At 47.8% G+C, this 20,218-nt stretch overlaps 1 protein-coding gene across 4 annotated transcripts in view; it reads right to left on the bottom strand.

Moving 5' to 3' along the window:
- The window catches only part of LOC100281105 (F-box domain containing protein), a 33,741-nt gene extending 13,768 nt beyond the window's left edge, over positions 1 to 19,973 (bottom strand). The window contains exons 1-5 of one of the 4 annotated variants that reach the window (XM_035962240.1): positions 19,615 to 19,973; positions 19,366 to 19,512; positions 19,125 to 19,260; positions 18,336 to 18,434; positions 10,147 to 10,370 (exon numbers count right to left, since the gene is read on the bottom strand). In XM_035962240.1, coding sequence (XP_035818133.1) covers positions 10,158 to 10,370; positions 18,336 to 18,434; positions 19,125 to 19,260; positions 19,366 to 19,512; positions 19,615 to 19,952 — 933 coding nt within the window. In that variant the 5' untranslated portion in view covers positions 19,953 to 19,973 and the 3' untranslated portion in view covers positions 10,147 to 10,157. Of the gene's footprint in view, positions 1 to 7,694; positions 10,371 to 18,335; positions 18,435 to 19,124; positions 19,513 to 19,614 lie in introns of those variants that run through there. The other 3 variants (XM_035962241.1, NM_001353133.1, XM_035962239.1) reach the window with 3 other exon arrangements.
- Between the last annotated feature and the right edge of the window lie 245 nt (positions 19,974 to 20,218).

Below are 20,218 nucleotides of genomic sequence, written 5' to 3'. Positions count from 1 at the left end.
AGGCCACAAAGGCCGGGTCTCTTTCAACCCTTCCCTCTCTCAAACGGTCCCTCGGACCGAGTGAGCTTCTCTTCTTAAATCAAAGCCGGGAACAAAACTTCCCTGCAAGGGCCACCACACAATTGGTGCCTCTTGCCTTGATTACAATGGAGTTTTGATCACAAGAACAAGTGAGAAAGAAAAGAAGCAATCCAAGCGCAAGAGCTCAAATGAACACGGCAAATCACTCTCACTAGTCACTAGGGTTTTGTGTGGAATTGGAGAGGATTTGATCTCTTTGAATGTGTCTAGAATTGAATGCCTAGCTCTTGTAGTAGTTGGGAAGTGGAAAAACTTGGATGCAATGAATGGTGGGGTGGTTGGGGTATTTATAGCCCCAACCACCAAAAGTGGTCGTTGGAAGGCTGTCTGTTCGATGGCGCACCGGACAGTCCGGTGCACACCGGACAGTCCGGTGCCCCCTGCCACGTCATCACGGCCGTTGGATTCTGACCGTTGGAGCTTCTGACTTGTGGGCCCGCCTGGGTGTCCGGTGCACACCGGACAGGTACTGTTTGATGTCCGGTGCACCGGTATGGGCGTGCCTGACGTCTGCGCGCGCTGCGCGCGCATTAAATGCACCGCAGGGAGCCGTTGGCGCCGCAGGGAGCCGTTGCTCCGCTGGCACACCGGACAGTCCGGTGCACACCGGACAGTCCGGTGAATTTTAGCGGAGCGGCTGCCGCGCGAACCCGAGGCTGACGAGTTCCGAAGACCGCGCTTCCTTGGAGCACCGGACATGTCCGGTGCACACCGGACAGTCCGGTGATTTATAGCGCGCCGGCTTCCAAGAAATCCCGAGGGCGAAGAGTTTGAGTCTGAGTCCCCTGGTGCACCGGACAGGTACTGTTTACTGTCCGGTGGCTCACCGGACAGTCCGGTGCGCCAGACCAGGGGTGCCTTCGGTTGCCTCATTGCTCCTTTGTTGAATCCAATACTTGGTCTTTTTATTGACTGAATGTGAACCTTTTACACCTGTATAATCTACATACTCTGGCAAGCTAGTTAGTCCAATTATTTGTGTTGGGCAATTCAACCACCAAAATTATTTAGGAACTAGGTGTAGGCCTAATTCCCTTTCAGGCTCAAAAGAAGAGACAAAGGAGTAATGCTCACAAAAATTAACTAATCGAGATCGAGTAGTTACTCCCTTGCTAATGTCACCCAGAATTTGATCGACGGGATGATCCCTTTGAATCATTGCTCGAACTTGGGTTGGAGGTGCCGGTTGCGCTTCTTCCTCCATCACATGATCATCTTGTGCTCCCCCTTGATCAAGCGCCTCCACTTGAGGTACCTGTTCGTCACCTTCGGTTGGGGGATGCACCATAGTTGAGGAAGAAGGATGATCTTGTTCATCTTGTTCCTGTGGCCGTACTTCTCCAATCGCCATGGTCCGTATAGCGGCCGTCGGAACATCTTCTTCATCTACATCATCACAATCAACAACTTGCTCTCTTGGAGAGCCATTAGTCTCATCAAATACAACGTCGCTAGAGACTTCAACCAAACCCGATGATTTGTTGAAGACTCTATACGCCTTTGTATTTGAGTCATAACCTAATAAAAACCCTTCTACAGCTTTGGGAGCAAACTTAGAATTTCTACCCTTCTTCACTAGAATGTAGCACTTGCTCCCAAATACACGAAAGTACGATACATTGGGTTTGTTACCGGTTAGAAGTTCATACGACGTCTTCTTGAGGAGGCGGTGAAGGTAGACCCTGTTGATGGCGTGGCAAGCCGTGTTCACGGCTTCCGACCAAAAACGCTCGGGGGTCTTGAACTCTCCAAGCATAGTCCTCGCCATGTCGATTAGCGTCCTGTTCTTCCTCTCTACCACACCATTTTGTTGTGGTGTGTAGGGAGCGGAGAACTCGTGCTTGATCCCTTCCTCCTCAAGAAATTCCTCCACTTGAAGGTTCTTGAATTCAGACCCGTTGTCGCTCCTTATCTTCTTCACCTTGAGCTCAAACTCATTTTGAGCTCTCCTGAGGAAGCGCTTGAGGGTCCCTTGGGTTTCAGACTTATCCTGCAAAAAGAACACCCAAGTGAAGCGGGAAAAATCATCAACAATAACTAAACCATACTTACTCCCTCCTATGCTCAGATAGGCGACGGGTCCAAAAAGGTCCATATGCAGCATCTCCAAGGGTCTTGATGTCGTCATCACATTTTTGGTGTGATGAGAGCCTCCCACCTGTTTCCCTGCTTGACAAGCTGCACAAGGTCTATCTTTTTCGAAATGCACGTTAGTCAAACCTATCACGTGTTCTCCCTTTAGAAGCTTGTGAAGGTTCTTCATCCCCACATGTGCTAAGCGGCGATGCCACAGCCAGCCCATGCTAGTCTTAGCTATTAAGCATGCATCTAGACCGGCCTCTTCTTTTGCAAAATCAACTAAATAAAGTTTGCCGTCTAATACACCCTTAAAAGCTAGTGAACCATCACTTCTTCTAAAGACAGACACATCTACATTTGTAAATAGACAGTTATATCCCATATGACATAATTGACTAACAGATAGTAAATTATATCCAAGACTCTCTACTAAAAATACATTAGAGATAGAATGCTCATTAGAAATTGCAATTTTACCTAATCCTTTTACCTTGCCTTGATTCCCATCACCGAATATAATTGAATCTTGGGAATCCTTATTCTTGACGTAGGAAGTGAACATCTTCTTCTCCCCCGTCATATGGTTTGTGCATCCGCTATCAATAATCCAGCTTGAACCCCCGGATGCATAAACCTGCAAGGCAAATTTAGGCTTGGGTTTTAGGTACCCAACTCATGTTGGGTCCTACAAGGTTAGTGCAAATATCCTTAGGGACCCAAATGCAAGTTTTGTCTCCCTTGCATTTTGCCCCTAATTTCCTAGCAATTACCTTCTTACCCTTTCTACAAATAGCAAAGGGAGCATTGCAAGCATAATAAATGGTAGAAGGTTTGTTTACAACTTTTCTAGGAACATGAGCAAAGTTTCTCCTAGGCATATGCACAACATGAGAACTAGAAGCAGTCATAGCATAAGAATCATAAGCATGTGAATCAAAATCATTATAAGCATTTCTAGCATGTCTCCTATCATGATATAAAAAGGCATGGTTCCTTTTAGCACTAGTAGCCATAGGAGCCTTCCCTTTCTCCTTAGTGGGAGTGGGAGCCTTATGGCTTGTTAAGTTCTTGACTTCCCTCTTGAAGCCAAGTCCATCCTTAATTGAGGGGTGTCTACCAACCGTGTAGGCATCCCTAGCAAATTTTAGTTTATCAAAATTACTTTTGCTAGTCTCAAGTTGAGCATTAAGACTAGCTAATTCATCATTAAGCTTGGAAATTGAAACTAGGTGTTCACTACAAGCATCAATGTCTATATCCTTACACCTAGTGCAAATTTCAACATTTTCAACACAAGAGTTGGATTTATTTGCTTCTACTAGTTTAGCATTTAAATCATCGTTTATGCTCTTTAAGTTAGAAATAGAATCATGGCATGTTGACACTTCACAAGCAAGCATTTCATTTCTCTTAATTTCTAATGCAAGGGATTTTTGAGCCTCTACAAACTTATCATGTTCTTCATATAACAAATCCTCTTGCTTTTCTAAAAGTATATTCTTTTCATTCAAGGCATCAATTAATTCATTAATTTTGTCTATCTTAGATCTATCTAAGCCCTTGAACAAACATGAATAATCTACTTCATCCTCATCACTAGATTCGTCCTCACTTGAAGAAGCATAGGTAGTGTTGCGAGTACATACCTTCTTCTCCCTTGCCATAAGGCATGTGTGACGCTCGTTGGGGAAGAGGGTTGATTTGTTGAAGGCGGTGGCGGCGAGTCCTTCATTGTCGGAGTCGGAAGAGGAGCAATCCGAGTCCCACTCCTTGCCTAGATGCGCCTCGCCCTTTGCCTTCTTGTAGTGCTTCTTCTTTTCCCTCTTGTTTCCTTTTTCCTGGTCACTATCATTATCGGGGCAGTTAGCGATAAAATGACCAATCTTACCGCATTTGAAGCATGAACGCTTCCCCTTCGTCTTGGTCTTGCTTGGCTGCCCTTTGTGACCTTTTAGCACTGTCTTGAAGCGCTTAATGATGAGGGCCATCTCCTCATTATTTAGCCCGGCCGCCTCAACTTGCGCCACCTTGCTTGGTAGCGCCTCCTTGCTCCTTGTTGCCTTGAGAGCAATGGGTTGAGGCTCATGGATAGGACCGTTTAATGCGTCGTCCACGTATCTTGCCTCCTTGATCATCATTCGCCCGCTTACGAACTTCCCAAGAACTTCTTCGGGCGACATTTTGGTGTACCTGGGATTCTCACGAATATTATTCACCAAATGAGGATCAAGTACGGTAAAGGACCTTAGCATTAGGCGGACGACGTCGTGGTCCGTCCATCGCGTGCTTCCATAGCTTCTTATCTTGTTGACAAGGGTTTTGAGCCGGTTGTATGTTTGAGTTGGCTCCTCGCCCCTTATCATCGCGAACCGTCCAAGCTCGCCCTCCACCAACTCCATTTTGGTGAGCAAGGTAGCGTCATTTCCCTCATGAGAGATCTTGAGGGTATCCCAGATTTGCTTGGCGTTATCCAAGCCACTCACCTTGTTATATTCATCCCTGCACAATGAAGCTAGAAGAACAGTAGTAGCTTGTGCATTCTTATGGATTTGCTCATTAATGAATATAGGACTATCTGAACTATTAAAGTGCATTCCACTATCTACAATCTCCCATATACTAGGATGGAGAGAGAATAGGTGACTACGCATTTTGTGGCTCCAAAATCCGTAGTCCTCTCCATCAAAGTGTGGGGGCTTGCCGAGTGGAATGGAAAGCAAATGTGAATTTGAACTTTGCGGAATACGAGAGTAGTCAAAGGAAAAGTTAGAATTAACCGGTTTCCTTTGTTCGTAGTCGTTGTGGTCGTCGTCCTTTTGGGAAGAAGTAGACTCATCACTGTCGTCGTAGTAGACGATCTCCTTGATGCGCCTTGTCTTCTTCTTCTTTCCTTCCTTCCGTCTATGACCCGAGCCAGAGTCGTTAGGCTTGTCATCTTTGGGCTCGTTGACGAAGGACTCCTTCTCCTTATCGTTGATCACGATTCCCTTCCCCTTAGGATCCATCTCTTCGGGTGGTTAGTCCCTTTCTTGAAGAGAACGGCTCTGATACCAATTGAGAGCACCTAGAGGGGGGGTGAATAGGTGATCCTGTAAAACTTCAAAACTTAAGCCACAAAAACTTGTTAAGTGTTAGCACAATTATGGCCAAGTGGCTAGAGAGGAGTTAAAACACAATAACCACAAGAAAGCAATCACAGAGTTGACACGGTGGTTATCCCGTGGTTCGGCCAAGTACAAAACTTGCCTACTCCACGTTGTGGCGTCCCAACGGACGAGAGTTGCACTCAACTCCTCTCAAGTGATCCAATGATCAACTTGAATACCACGGTGTTTTTCTTTCCTTTGATCTTTTCCCGTTTGCGAGGAATCTCCACAACTTGGAGTCTCTCGCCCTTACAATTGAGTTCACAAAGAATCACGGAGCAAGGGAGGGAATGAGCAACGCACACAAGACTTCAAAAGATCAGAGCAACACGCACACAAGCAGCAAATAAGAGCTCGCAACACAACTCAAAGAGTACACAACTCCACAAGAGCTCTATATGCTATCACAATGAATCGAATGCGCTAGATCAATGTCTTGGTGCTTAGAAAGGTTGTAGGAATGCTTGGTGTTCTCCTCCATGCGCCTAGGGGTCCCTTTTATAGCCCCAAGGCAGCTAGGAGCCGTTGAGAACACATCTGGAAGGCTATCTTTGCCTTCTGTCTCGTGGCGCACCGGACAGTCCGGTGCACACCGGACACTGTCCGGTGCCCGATTTGTTTCCATAAACAGCGCATCCGACCGTTGCTGTCTGAGTCAGATCTGCGCACCGTTGGCGCACCGGACATGTCCGGTGCACACCGGACAGTCCGGTGTACCTTTCTGACCGTTGGCTCGGCCACGTGTCGCGCGCCGATCGCGCGGCCGACCGTTGGCCTGGCCGACCGTTGGCTCACCGGACAGTTCGGTGCACACCGGACAGTCCGGTGAATTTTAGCCGAAGTCGCCGGAGAAAAACCCGAGAGCGGCTGGTTTGCTCCACGCTGGTCTGGCGCACCGGACACTGTCCGGTGCACACCGGACAGTCCAGTGCCCCAGCCCGAAACAGCCTTTGGCTGTACACAGCCACTCTCCACTTCTTTTCCTTTCTTCTTCTTCCTGTTTCTAACACTTAGACAAGATATTAGTACACAAAACCAATGAACTAAGGCTTAGAAACATACCTTTACTTGTGATTTGCACTTTGTTCAACCATGGGCACATTTTCACATTTAAGCACTTGTGTTTGCACTCAATCACCAAAATACTTAGAAATGGCCCAAAGGCACATTTCCCTTTCAACTGTGCATATGGTTCATCTTCTGTAAAGTTCGGACGGCGAGATAGAGCGTCGGCTACCTTATTTTCCACTCCTTTCTTGTACACAATTCGGAACTGCAAGCCCAGCAGTTTGGTGAGGGCCTTTTGTTGAAGCGGAGTAGATATCCGTTGGTCATCCAAGTGAGTCAAGCTCTTTTGGTCTGTTTTGATCACAAATTCACCGTTCTGGAGATACGGTCGCCAATGCTCAACAGCAAATAGAATAGCCAAACATTCTTTCTCGTAGGTCGACAAGCCCAAATTCTTAGGACCTAGTGCTTTGCTAATATAAGCAATGGGATGTCCCTGCTGTTGTAACACAGCTCCAATTCCGAGTCCACTGGCATCGGTTTCAATAGTGAATGTATTGGTAAAATCTGGCAAGGCTAACACTGGTGCCTGGGAAAGTGCCATCTTCAATGTATCGAATGATCTCTGGGCTTGATCATCCCAAAGGAAGACGGTATCTTTTTTTAATAAATTTGTTAGAGGCTTGCTGATGATTCCAAATTGAGCCACAAACTTCCTATAATACCCTGTCATTCCTAGGAAGCTGCGCACATCCTTGACACAGGTGGGTCGTGGCCATTCCAATATGATCTTTACCTTGTTCGGATCGGTTGCCACTCCTGTTGAGCTGATAACATGGCCCAGAAATTCCAGTTTCTCCTGTCCGAACAAGCATTTAGATAACTTCAATTTCAATTGATGTTGTCTCAGCAATTTAAAAACCTGTTCCAGATGCTCCACATGCTCTTCCAAACCTCGGCTATACACCAGCACATCATCAAGAAAGACCACCACACATTTCCTCAACAAAGTAGACAATACTTTGTTCATAAAATCCTGAAAGGTAGCTGGTGCCCCTGTTAGACCAAATGGCATTACTCTGTATTCAAAGTGCCCGTGGTGTGTTTGAAATGCCGTTTTATATTCCTCACCCTCTTTGATGCGTATCTGGTGGTACCCGGATCGATGATCTAACTTGGTAAAAATGGTTGACCCACTTAGCTCATCCGTGATTTCATCAAATAATGGCATCGGGTACCGATTCTTGACGGTATAGGTGTTTAACCGTCGATAATCCACACACATTCGCCATTCTCCATCTTTCTTCTTGACCAGGAGGACAGGGGAGGCAAACGGGCTTGAACTGGGCTGAATGATTCCGTTCTCTAACATCTCCTTCACCTGTTTCTCGATTTCAGACTTTTGCTGTGGGGTATACCGATAGGGCCTCAACCGAAATGGAAGTGCACCCGGTATTAGAGGGATAGAGTGATCGATGGACCTTTTTTGGTGGCAATGCCTTTGGTTTCTGGAACAGGTCCTGATAACGACCCACCAGTTGTTCAATCACCGGGGGTATTCCTGAATTGTCAGTCTGGGTTGCCACTCGGATTTCCAGCAGCTGTTCCACAACGTCCCGTTTGACCAACCCTCTAAGTTGTGTACTTGATAGCTGCCTGCAACTTCCCAGTTGAGGTTTGAGTCCTTGCAGAAGAACTTCCTTTCCATTATGTAAAAACTTCATCCATTTTTCAGCCCAATGCACAGCCATAGGACTGTACCCTTCTAACCAGTCCATTCCCAATATCATGTCGTATCCACTGAGTGGCAACACCTTCAAATCCATGTGAAATGTTATTCCCCCACAGAGCCACTTGCAATTAGGAACCCAATGCTTACTCCACAATATCCTTCCATCTGCTACCTTCACCCGAATTGGCCTTGGTAATTTTTGCACCGGTGATATTGTTCCCATTAGCTTGTTGCTCATGAAACTTCCAGAGCTACCCGAGTCCACTAGAATTAACACCTGTTGTCCACAAACAGATGCTAGCAGCCGAATTGTTCGATTGCCTTCGCCTCCACTAACCGCTGCTGCAGATATAGCTAGAATCTCTGCGTCTTCCTCGTTTTCATAAGTATTTTCCAACTCCTCATTGCCGTCACTTTCTTCAGTTGCCTGTGCCATAGCCCACATCTCCTCCACCACATGTAATGGGACATTGGCAGAACACCGATGACTCTGACCCCACCTTTCCCCACACTTGAAGCACAGACCCTTAGCCCTCCTGTAGGCCTTCAGTGCCGACAATTTACCGTCATCTGTTCTCGGGTTCATGGTGGTCCCACCTCGGCGGTCATTTGTGGATTGAGCATTCCGACCACCGTTTACATTTGAATTAGATCCCGGCACCGGACTGAATCTTCCGGTTGGTTTGGAAAATCCTCCACCCTCCATCCTCCGACTCTCCTTGCTTCCCGTGCAGATCAGCACATCCTCCTGCAATAGAGCAAGGGAGCAAGCAGTATCCAAGTCTGACGGACGCTGAATAAGAATTACAGATTTAATCTCATCCTTAAGCCCATCAATGAATCTAGCAGTGATCATGGAAGATGTAAGCTGATTTTCGTGTGCTAAAAGCTGGTGCATTAAGATATCAAACTGCTCTACATAGTCCACTACAGAGGTGATCTGTTTAATGTGATAGAATTGTCTTATCAGCAGATTATGTTGATCCCTCCCGAAACGTGTGACTAAGTGGGTACAAAACTCCTCCCAGTTCATCTCCCTGATTTTATCTTCCATGGACTGAACCCAGAACACGGCAGGACCTTCAAAGTACATGATCGACATCCTAATCCATCGCTCCCTAGGCACCAGATAAAATTCGAAATAGGTCTCACTTCTATGCTTCCAGAGCTTAGGGTTTGAACCATCAAACAAAGGAAAATTCATGCTAGGTCCTACAGACCCTAGACCAGACCCTTGAGACCACTCTCCCATAGACTGACGCCCTTCCGATTCCCAGCGAAACTGATGTGGAGTATTGCTTGGAACCGTACCTTTGACCGGAGGGGGTGTTCGGACCTCATCGGTCCTGGCACCCGGTCTCCGGTATGGTTCATCCTTGCGGTGGCCTGTTTGCCCGTGCATCGCCTCTGTGGAGGAAAAACCAAGATGAGCGGCTCCCGATGCACCATCCGCCTGATGATGCTCGCGCGCAGTCGGAGGTACGAATTGATCCACCTTGGCTTGAATCGCCGCGAGCGCCTCCCCGATCTGCGACACCTTGTGCTCCACTTCCGGGTGCCACTTCTGGAATTCACCTTGCTCCATCAGCACACTTCGCACCGTCGTTTCCATCCCACTCATTGACACCTTCATCTCCTCCATCCTTCGATGGGTCTCCCGGTTGCCTTCCTCAATCCGAGCAAGGATCTGAGACATCGGGTCATCTCCTTTCGGTGGCGCCATCTCTTCTCCCTTGGTCTGCAACCTCGTCCGGTATCCGTGGGGCGGATCCAGATTTGGCTCTGGTACCAGATGTTAGCAACACAATCACAGAGACTGGAATCTGTTTTTGGATCAATTGGTGGTGGTAGGATTTTACTCCGATCAGGGTTCAACACAGGCGTATGAGGATCCGGACAGGCAACAAGCCAGCCGCCGCCAACAGGTATGTTCCAGTCTGCCGTTCACTTATTACAGACAAGTATTTATGTGCTACAGTAATAGACCTAGTTCACCCATGGGCCTCCAACGTACTTGGCATTGGGCTTCTTGGTGCGTTTGCTTCTCTGCGCTTTGGCTGCAGCCTGGTCGTCGATCTCCAGTGGCACTGTCTTCTGGGCCTTGTGACAGATCAGGAGACCTGCACCCCGGCGTTGAGGTTGAGGTTGAGGATGCGTGCGGTGGACCTGATCTCCAGGGCGGGGCTGATGGAGAGCAGGCCCACCAAGCTCTCCGGCGGGACCCGCATCCCGCCCACGTTGATGCACTCCAGCCGCCGGCACTTGTTCACCAGCGCCACCAGCCCGCCCTCCGTCACGTGGCGGCAGCTCCACAGGATGATGCTCTGCCACATCACATGCACGGAAAATAAAATAAACACACATGCGTGCAGGTCAGGTCAACGACTCCGCCGCCCATCCAGCTCGCGGTTTTCTCGTTCGATCCAAGTCTTTTTCTATCTATGTGCCACTGCCACCAGCACGTGCCACACAGGCTGAGCTGGGCCTCATGGGCCAGTACTCGACTGGGCCCCGTGGGTTTGGATCTTTTGCTCTTGCTTGCCCTTCTTGGGCCTTTCCCAGTGTATATATAGTAGGAAAAAGGAATACGAGTGTCTCAAAACAGGATCGGATCCTGCCAAAAAAACGGACAGGACAATTGCAACTCCTGGATCGGGTTTAGCCTGTATAAACAAGTCAAGTCGTGTTTGGTTGTCTGTATAAACAAGTCAAGTCGTGTCTGATAAATTTGTTTGTTACCGCATATTGTCGATTTATATGTTATGTTTGAGGTCTCATTTCTATTAAACGTAGACAACGTAGAAAATATTTTATCTTTGTTTTTCCCATCGACTTTAGTACATCTGCCAATCTTCTATCTAAAGCATCTTCAACAGTAAACCCCAAAACGGAGTCCTAAAATTTGAAATAGGACCGTATTTAGAATGTTTAGAGTCTCAAAACAAATGTTTACTCTAACAGTCAGGCCTTAAATAAGTAAGTGGAATGATGATAGGGCTTCAGTATATTTAGGACCTGAGAGACTGAACCTTATAATCGTTTGATGAAATTATATAAAATAGGGTCGCTGTTAGAAAAGTGTTTTATGATTTTAAGCTCTATATTTAAAATACCACCATGTTTAGAGCCTCTCTTAGAGATGCTCTAATACAAAAAAAAAATGTTGTGCGTGCAATTAATTGTGCATTGACATGCTTTGAGAGCACCGTGCAAGATATAAGAGTCCATGCAGACAATTAGATATGTATAAATAAATATATATATATATATATATTGAACAGGCCTGGATACGAACTAATACAGTCAACGATAACACCTAGAAATATCAAATACGAAAATGGGCCAAACAAACAGTTATAAGAGGCCTAGAAATATCAAGATATAAGAGGCCTGCATTTTGATTTAGTGGGACTTTTGTCCTAACTAGAAACTGAATTTTGATTTAGTGGAACTTTTGTCCTAAGTAACAACTGGCTTTTGATTTCGTGGATCTTTTTGTCCTTGACCTAACTAGCAGTTGGATTTTGAGCCACCGGATATTTTATTCTCCAAAACAAGGATTCAATAATCAGCATATCTGCCAACGACATAACTCCAATCAACAACCTATTAGGACTGACTGAAAGCTAACTCTGAATGGATAAGTATGATTTAGAATTTGCTGAATGGATAAACTTGTGTGTTTGAATGTACTTGTCAGCAACAAGCCAGCGTCGGAACATGAAGATGGTGTCGAGCACGGTAACGAGCAGCGTCAAGCGCGGAAGCGTCGTCCGAACGCCAAGTTTTGTGGGCCGCAGTGGGCCTTGTAATGGTTGCTGTCGGCTGTATGGGCCTGAAACGGGTGGAAACGGTGGAATGTTGCCGAACGCTGAATCGTACTTATGCGCGTGTCGCGAAGGACAGAAAGCTTATCGCCGCCATCTACTTTCTCCTTGCCCGCTTCTCCTTCCCCTCTTCTCTCTTCCAGAAACCTCCGCCGCTAGCACTTCGATAACACTTGGTATCGGACAAGTTCGACCTGGAGGATCTACCGCCTGTACCTGGTCGCCGTCCTCGCTCGACGACGTCGGCGGCGACGGACGCAGCGATGCAGCGGGTGCTGGATCAGCTCGCCCACATGCAGCGGGCGCTGGATCAACTCGCCCCGATGGAGGCGCGGCTACCTGAAGCGATGACCGGCCGCTGCAACGACCTCGAGCGACGCATCGCGGACTCCGAGCAGAAATCCGAGGCACGATTCATCTCTCTCGAGATGGATCAAGCTCAGCTCGAGGGTTGGCGCCCCGGAGTCGAAAAGCGTCTCGACAACATCGCTCTGGAGCTCAATCGCGCCAACAAGTTCATGGAGCGCGGAACCCTGGAGGCTGACTTCACCAAGCCGGGGTTGATTCCGTCTTCGTCGTCGGCGTTCTGGCGCCCACCTGCCGGAGTCTCCATCGCCGACGGGCCAGATGGCCACCGCCTACCACACAACCACCGGGATGGTGGGTTTGAGAGAGCTCCTCTCCAAACCCACGACCCGGTCAAGGGTACGTTCCCCGATCCATTCCTGCATAGTTCTGGTACTGGGGGCGACATTCTCAGGGATCAGGACGGGGGTGGTCACAGGGATGGTGGTTCGGGTGGCTGCGGTAATCTGCCCTGTCTGAACTTCCCCTCATTCGACGGCGATAACCCGCAGCTCTGGAAAACATTATGTGAAAATTATTTCGATATGTATGAAGTCGCTCCTAACATGTGGATACGGGTAGCTACCATGCACTTCTCGGGTCGTGCCAAGGGCTGGTTGCAGTCGGTCGGCCGCCGCGTTCCATTCTGGTCGTGGTCGGAATTTTGTGGCCACATTCATAATAGATTCGGGCGGGATCAACATGAATCGTTGATTCGTCAGTTGTTTCACATCAGGCAGTCGGGTTCAGTGGCCGATTACGTTGAACGGTTTTCTATACTAGTTGATCACCTGTCTGCTTACCAAGAACACACTGATCCTTTGTATTATACTATGCGCTTTATTGATGGATTACATGATGACATTAAATCCGTAATCATGGTGCAACGACCTTCTACTCTGGATACTGCCTGCTCCCTTGCCTTGGTGCAGGAAGAAGCCTTGGCGTCGGGACGTGGACGTCGATCTAATGTTGCCAATCTTCGGTCCACGCCGAGGGTGGAGCCGGCAACTGCAACGATGCCCAAGTGGGATCAACCAGCTGATCACATCAAGCCCGGTTCAACTGATGACAAGCTGACTGCACTGCGTCGTTTCAGGCGTGCTCGTGGCTTGTGTGAAAAGTGTGCTGAGAAGTGGAGTCCGGGACACAAATGTGTGGCTGCTGCTCATCTCCACGCTCTGGAAGAGGTGTGGGATTTGTTGATACCTGAAGAACCGGATCCACCCGACCCTAAATATGATACTTCTCCTGATGAAGAACAACTGTTCATGTCAGTTTCTCGGGTTGCTTGGACTGGTTCGAATTCCGTGCGTACACTGAAGTTTCAGGGATTTCTTCAGGGTCACCCAATGCTCATCTTAGTGGACAGTGGCAGTTCTCATTCCTTCTTGCATACTAAATTTCAGACAATGCTCACCAATGTCCAGCTTGTTCCAATCCAATTACAAGTTCGTGTGGCCAGTGGGGAAATTCTACACTGTCAGTACAAGATACAGCAGCTTCAGTGGCAGTTACAAGGGTGTACTTTCCAGACAGATGTTACACTTCTTCCTATACCATGTTACGACATGATCATTGGAATGGACTGGCTTCAAGCTTTTAGTCCCATGCGTGTTCATTGGACCCAACAGTGGTTATCTATACCATACCAGGGAGCTACTGTGACTTTACATGGTCAGTCTGCTGTTATTCCTGAGTGCACTGTGATTGAAGTGTTGATGGTATCTCCCACTGTTTCAGATACAACTCAATCTATGATTCATCCTCAAGTGCAGTCTCTTTTACAGCAATTTGAGTCAGTGTTTGCCGACCCCACTGGACTGCCACCCACTCGAGAGTGTGATCACACTATTCCCTTAGTGGATGGAGCCCAACCGGTGGTTGTGAAAGCCTATCGGTACCCTCCTCAACTGAAGGATGAAATTGAACGGCAGATCGCCGACATGCTGCAACAAGGTGTCATCCAAAAGAGTTTCAGTTCTTTCGCCTCCCCGGTTTTGTTGGTGAAGAAAAAGGACAACACATGGAGGTTTTGTGTTGACTACCGATACCTGAATGCCCTCACTGTGAAAAGTAAATACCCAGTTCCTGTTTTCGACCAACTGATGGACGAGTTGTCTCATGCTTGTTGGTTCAGCAAGTTGGATCTTAAAGCGGGATATCACCAAATTTTGTTGAAAGCCGGTGAAGAATACAAGACGGCCTTCCAAACTCACATTGGTCACTTTGAGTTCCGTGTGATGGCTTTTGGTCTCACGGGGGCCCCAAACACATTTTTAGAAGCAATGAACTCCACTCTTAAACCAGTGTTGAGGAGATGTGCTCTCGTTTTCTTCGATGACATATTGATCTATAGTTCCACGTTTGAGGACCACTTGCTGCATCTAGCTGAAGTATTGGGGTTGCTGCTTAAGGATCATTGGAAGGTCAAGCTGTCGAAGTGTGATTTTGCGCAACAGCAAATCTCTTATCTCGGGCATATCATCAGTGCTCAAGGCGTTTCAACTGATCCTGCTAAAATTCAGGCAATAGAACAATGGCCTGTGCCCACTTCTGCAAAAGAGTTACGCAGTTTTCTAGGCCTGGCCGGTTTCTACAGGAAATTCGTGCGCAACTTCGGCATGATCAGTCGACCTCTCTTTAATCTTTTGAAGAAGAACTCAGTGTTTGTGTGGACTATCGACCACCAACAGGCTTTTCAAGTGCTCAAAACTGCCCTGATGACAGCTCCGGTACTGGCGTTACCGGATTTTTCCAAACCATTCAGTATCCACACAGATGCCTGCCAGTATGGTGTGGGAGCCATATTGATGCAGCAAGACCATCCTCTGGCCTTCCTCAGCCGTGCCTTAGGTCCCAAGAATCAGGGCCTCTCCACATATGAGAAGGAGTATATGGCCATTCTGCTCGCAGTCACTCAATGGAGGTCATACCTGCAATTGGCCGAGTTCATCATATACACCGATCACAGCAGCCTTACACAGTTGAATGAGCAAAGATTACATACGCCATGGCAACAAAAAGTATATACCAAGTTGATTGGTCTTCAATACAAGATTGTGTACCGGAAGGGCTCTGATAATACTGCAGCCGATGCTCTCTCTCGGTTACCTCAACAGACAGCTGATTGTCGGGCCATTTCTCAGTGTTCTCCAACCTGGTTACAGGATGTGATCGACGGTTATGCTAACGATCCAGCAACACAGAAGCTCTTGACCAGTTTATGTGTGCAGTCAGATGCCTCGCGTCCATTCCAATTGCAGCAAGGTGTGATTCGGTACAAAGGCAAGGTTTGGTTAGCTGGAAATTCAGAGTTGCAGCAAAAAGTGATCCATGCAATGCATGATTCAGCCATTGGGGGCCATTCTGGTATACCTGCCACATACAGTCGATTGAAGCAACTATTCTATTGGCCGGGCATGAAAACTGCTGTGCAAGAATACGTGAGGTCCTGCACAATTTGTCAACAAGCAAAGCCGGAACGTGTTCGGTATCCAGGGCTACTCCAACCCTTGCCAGTGCCACCTCAGGCATGGCACACAATCTCCCTCGACTTCATTGAAGGTTTGCCTCGTTCAGCCAATGCAAATTGTATTTTGGTGGTCGTCGACAAGTTTTCAAAATATGGTCACTTCCTGTTGCTGTCGCACCCATTCACTGCTGCTCGGGTGGCACGTGTTTTCTTGGACAACATCTATAAACTGCATGGAATGCCTACTAACATTATCTCCGATCGCGATCGTATTTTCACCAGTGCTTTCTGGCAGAGCTTATTTCAGTTGGCCGACACCAAGTTATGCATGTCTTCAGCTTACCATCCTCAATCGGACGGACAAACCGAGCGGCTCAATCAGTGCTTAGAGACATTTCTTCGCTGCTTCGTGCATACTTGTCCCTCCAAGTGGTCCCTTTGGATTGCAGTGGCCGAATACTGGTATAACACAACTGCTCATTCTGCCATTGGACGTTCACCTTTTGAGGTTTTGTATGGATATTCACTGAAGCATTTTGGGTTGTCCACTGATACTGTCTCGCCAGTGCCTGAGCTAGGCGAGTGGCTGAAAGAACGCGAAGTCATGACCAAAGTGATTCAACTGCATTTGCAGCGAGCATGTGACAGGATGAAGCGTCAGGCAGACAAGCACAGATCCGAGCGAGTTTTTGCAGTGGGTGATTCAGTCTATCTCAAGTTACAACCGTATATACAGTCCTCCGTCGCTGTCCGCTCCAACAACAAGCTCTCCTTCCGTTTTTTTGGACCATACAAGATATTGGAGCGAATTGGCTCTGTCGCGTACCGTCTTCAGTTGCCTGCTTCCAGCTCAGTTCACCCGGTTTTTCACGTCTCACAGCTGAAGCTGGCTTTGGGTCGTAATCATGTTCTCGTTCCTGATTTACCTACTGATACACATGCAGTCCAGGTGCCTGTCCGGGTTCTCCAACGTCGCATGATCGACCGTGGTGGGGAGCACATCGCCCAGGTCAAAGTCTGCTGGTCTGGAATGGAGCCGGAGCTTGCTACGTGGGAAGATGCCGACGCTCTTCGAGCCAGATTTCCTGCGGCACCAGCTTGGGGGCAAGCTGGTCCTCAAGAGTGGGGGAATGTCAGCAACAAGCCAGCGTCGGAACATGAAGATGGTGTCGAGCACGGTAACGAGCAGTGTCAAGCGCGGAAGCGTCGTCCGAACGCCAAGTTTTGTGGGCCGCAGTGGGCCTTGTAATGGTTGCCGTCGGCTGTATGGGCCTGAAACGGGTGGAAACGGTGGAATGTTGCCGAACGCTGAATCGTACTTATGCGCGTGTCGCGAAGGAGAACGCAAGAAAAGAACAGAAAGCTTATCGCCGCCATCTACTTTCTCCTTGCCCGCTTCTCCTTCCCCTCTTCTCTCTTCCAGAAACCTCCGCCGCTAGCACTTCGATAACAGTACTAGATCAAATAGTTAGCTGCTAAAATTAGCTGAAAACATCAAACAATCTAGCTAATAATCCAAACAATTTAGCTAAAAGTTCAGCTATTAGCTACTTTTAGCAAATTAGCTAATACTTCCTCCGTCGCAAAATATAATCCGTTTTAGACTAAATGTACATTCAATAATTAACCTATGAATGTAGTTATATATGAATATAGTTTGTAGGTATGTCTATATTTATTATTATTTATTTGAATGTTGACGGAAAAAAAGATGGCTAGAAAAAAACTATATTTTGGAACGGAGGGAGTAGTTAGCTATCTAATTTTAGCTAGATTTTTTTTAGTAAACTAACTATTAGTTTTAGGCCATGTTTGGTTTCAATTAGTCTTAGGACTAAATTTAGTCCTAGGACTAAACTTTAGTCCCTACTTGTTTGATTCTAGGGACTAAATAGATTCTAAAGTCATTAAATACATTGTCCACAAGACTCAAATGCCCTTGGAATACACTCATGTGGGCTTTTAGTCTCTTTTAGCACCTATGTGAAGGACTAAAGACTAAATCATTTTATTCCATATTTTAGTCCTAGTGTTTGGCAAAAAAGGGACTAAATGAGACTAAAAACTAGAGACTAATCTTTAGTCCCTCTAACCAAACATGCCCTTAGTGCGTTCAAACATCTTTTACGGGCGGTGACAAGGGAAGGTATATCTTTGGATGCTGTCAAAATGCTATTTAAGACTATGAGCCTACATTTGTGTGCTGTATCAGCCAGGGATGGCCCGAAAGGCACTGTGCACGGCAAACGGCAGTACGGTGATCGTGCTCATGCCTGCAGATTGTAGCAGCCTCGGTCACCTCAAACTGCACGGGTGCACGACAAGTATCTGCCCAGCTGATTGGCACCCCCCCCCTCCCCGGGCCTAAGTTTAATGAATCGCTGTTCTATGACAGGGCCATCAGACCAAGTCTCCATTGATCTGCTCCACGTTTTTCCTTTCATCGTTATTCATTAACCCGCTTATTTCAAAGCACCATAGGAATGGCATGGCAACACAAGTAGCTATTTAGACCTTGCCATGAACTGAAGTGCTTGAGATTCAGAAGACCTTATCGGTTTTATTGTTTGCGTAAACATGAGACCTTGCCATGAACTGAAGTACTTGAGATTCAGAAGAAGAAAAAAACAATAGAGGCACACCTTAAGATTTGCGCAGCTGTTTGCGACTGCGTAGAGGGATTCATCTGTGATGAACGTTCCACCGATATTGAGGTGCTGCAGAGAATAAGCCCTCGAAACCTGTAGGGAGGTTTGACAAACAGTTGTCATGAATAATTCTAACATGGAAGTAGTAGTAGTAAGTATTATGGACAGAATTGCCAGGCAACTTTTGCCTTGCTGTGGATAATTCTAACATGTCTTTCAGAAAGACTAATACACAGGTACAGGCAAAGAAAAAAAGTTGAGAAAACGTGAAGGTAAGTTATAATGCCAACTAATGCCTTAAAGGACACGATTAGTGGTGTGGGTCAGATTGTCAACATACGTTCTTCTCACCGATAATGACAAGCAAAATATTTTTGATTTAAAAATGTTGGCAAACATGCAAAATTCTGAATGTTATATTACCATTCTGAGAGCAACAACCTAGTAGTCTAACACACGGGTACATGACAAGTGAATTTTTTTTTAATAAAACTATGCGTAGATGATGAGAAAGCAAAAAATGACAAGCTATGCAATTGTAAGTGGCAAGTTTTTCTTCAGCACAAGTCAACATCCAACCAAGTAACATCAGAGATTCAATGCCCAAAAAAATTGTGTTCCTACACTTGAAAGAATCGTGACAATTAAAACAGCGAAAACATTTCCCTTCATGTTTTTTTTTGGAGAAGCGGGTGGAGCAAAGCTATTGACTTCATCACTTTAATCTGGAAAATAGATGAAAAGGCGGCATCTACAAGCTAACCGGAAGCTTCCAGTTCTCACCAGACGGACCACGCCCTTATCGGTGATCCCGGCCAATCCCCAGAGCGATATGGACGTCAGGTTGCCGACGCAATCCGCGGACGAAATCTTGATGAGGCCATCGTCGGTGATTCGGCAGCCCCAGCAGCTTCGTGAACTCCAACAACGGGCAGACAGACAGCGTTAGGAAGAACGGGTTGAACTTTCTGGTGAGCGGCCGGAGCGAGAGATGGGGCATGGGATGGGGGGCCGGTGAACTCACATGTCGAGGTCGCGGAGGTTGACGGCGGCGCGGACGAGGCGCGCGGCGGTGTCGTCGCCGGTGCGCTGGCCCGCGAAGCTCAGCCGCCGCCGCGACGCCAGCGACCGCTCCACCGCCCAGCGCCACCTCCGGCTCACTCCCCCCGCCCTGACGTCGGCGCGGCAAGGCAACAGAGCAGCAGAGCGGGTCCAGGTGACAAACTTGTAGCACAGAACAGCAGCGAGATGAGGGGGGTGCCGTCGTACGTACATGGACAGGTCGCGGAAGGGCGACAGGAGGGAGAGGATGTGAGCGAGGAGGTCGACGGGGAGCCGCTCGATGTCCGCCTCCACCGCGCCGTCGTGCTGGCGCTGCTTCTCCGGGTCCATCTCTCTCCTCCGCGGCTCCGCCTCCTCCCTATCTCGCCGCGCGCAGAAGCTGGGAAAGGCGCGGCGCGGACGCCTCCTTGTAGGCGTCAGGTCGCCACCTTGGCACCACCGATGCGTGCAGCGCGACGCGACACCAGTGGACGCGGGCGCCGCGGCATGGATGGAATCGGGCTGCGCGGGGGGCCAAGTGAGCCGATTATGTGGACACCGTCGCGCCATCCCGCGACAAATTAAATTGCTTCGGCTGGACTTCGACCCGTCGGGATGCTACGTCCAACTGTTACGAAAAGCGTCCCTCGGGCCTGGGTCAAACCTGCAGCGGCTGGGATACGCTATAAGTTAACCCAGAAGAAAAAAAAATGTAAGGATGGGCTCAGCGCGTGTATATGGACGTTTTGCAGTTTAAACTACTAGAATAAAGTTTGAAATAAAGAGTATAATAGGAAGTTAGATAGGCTGTTTGCTGAAAACCGTGTAAGGTGGAG

Source organism: Zea mays, chromosome 9 (genome assembly GCF_902167145.1).
Source record: "Zea mays cultivar B73 chromosome 9, Zm-B73-REFERENCE-NAM-5.0, whole genome shotgun sequence".
NCBI lineage: Eukaryota > Viridiplantae > Streptophyta > Magnoliopsida > Poales > Poaceae > Zea > Zea mays.
This window is presented reverse-complemented; position numbering and strand designations above follow the sequence as displayed.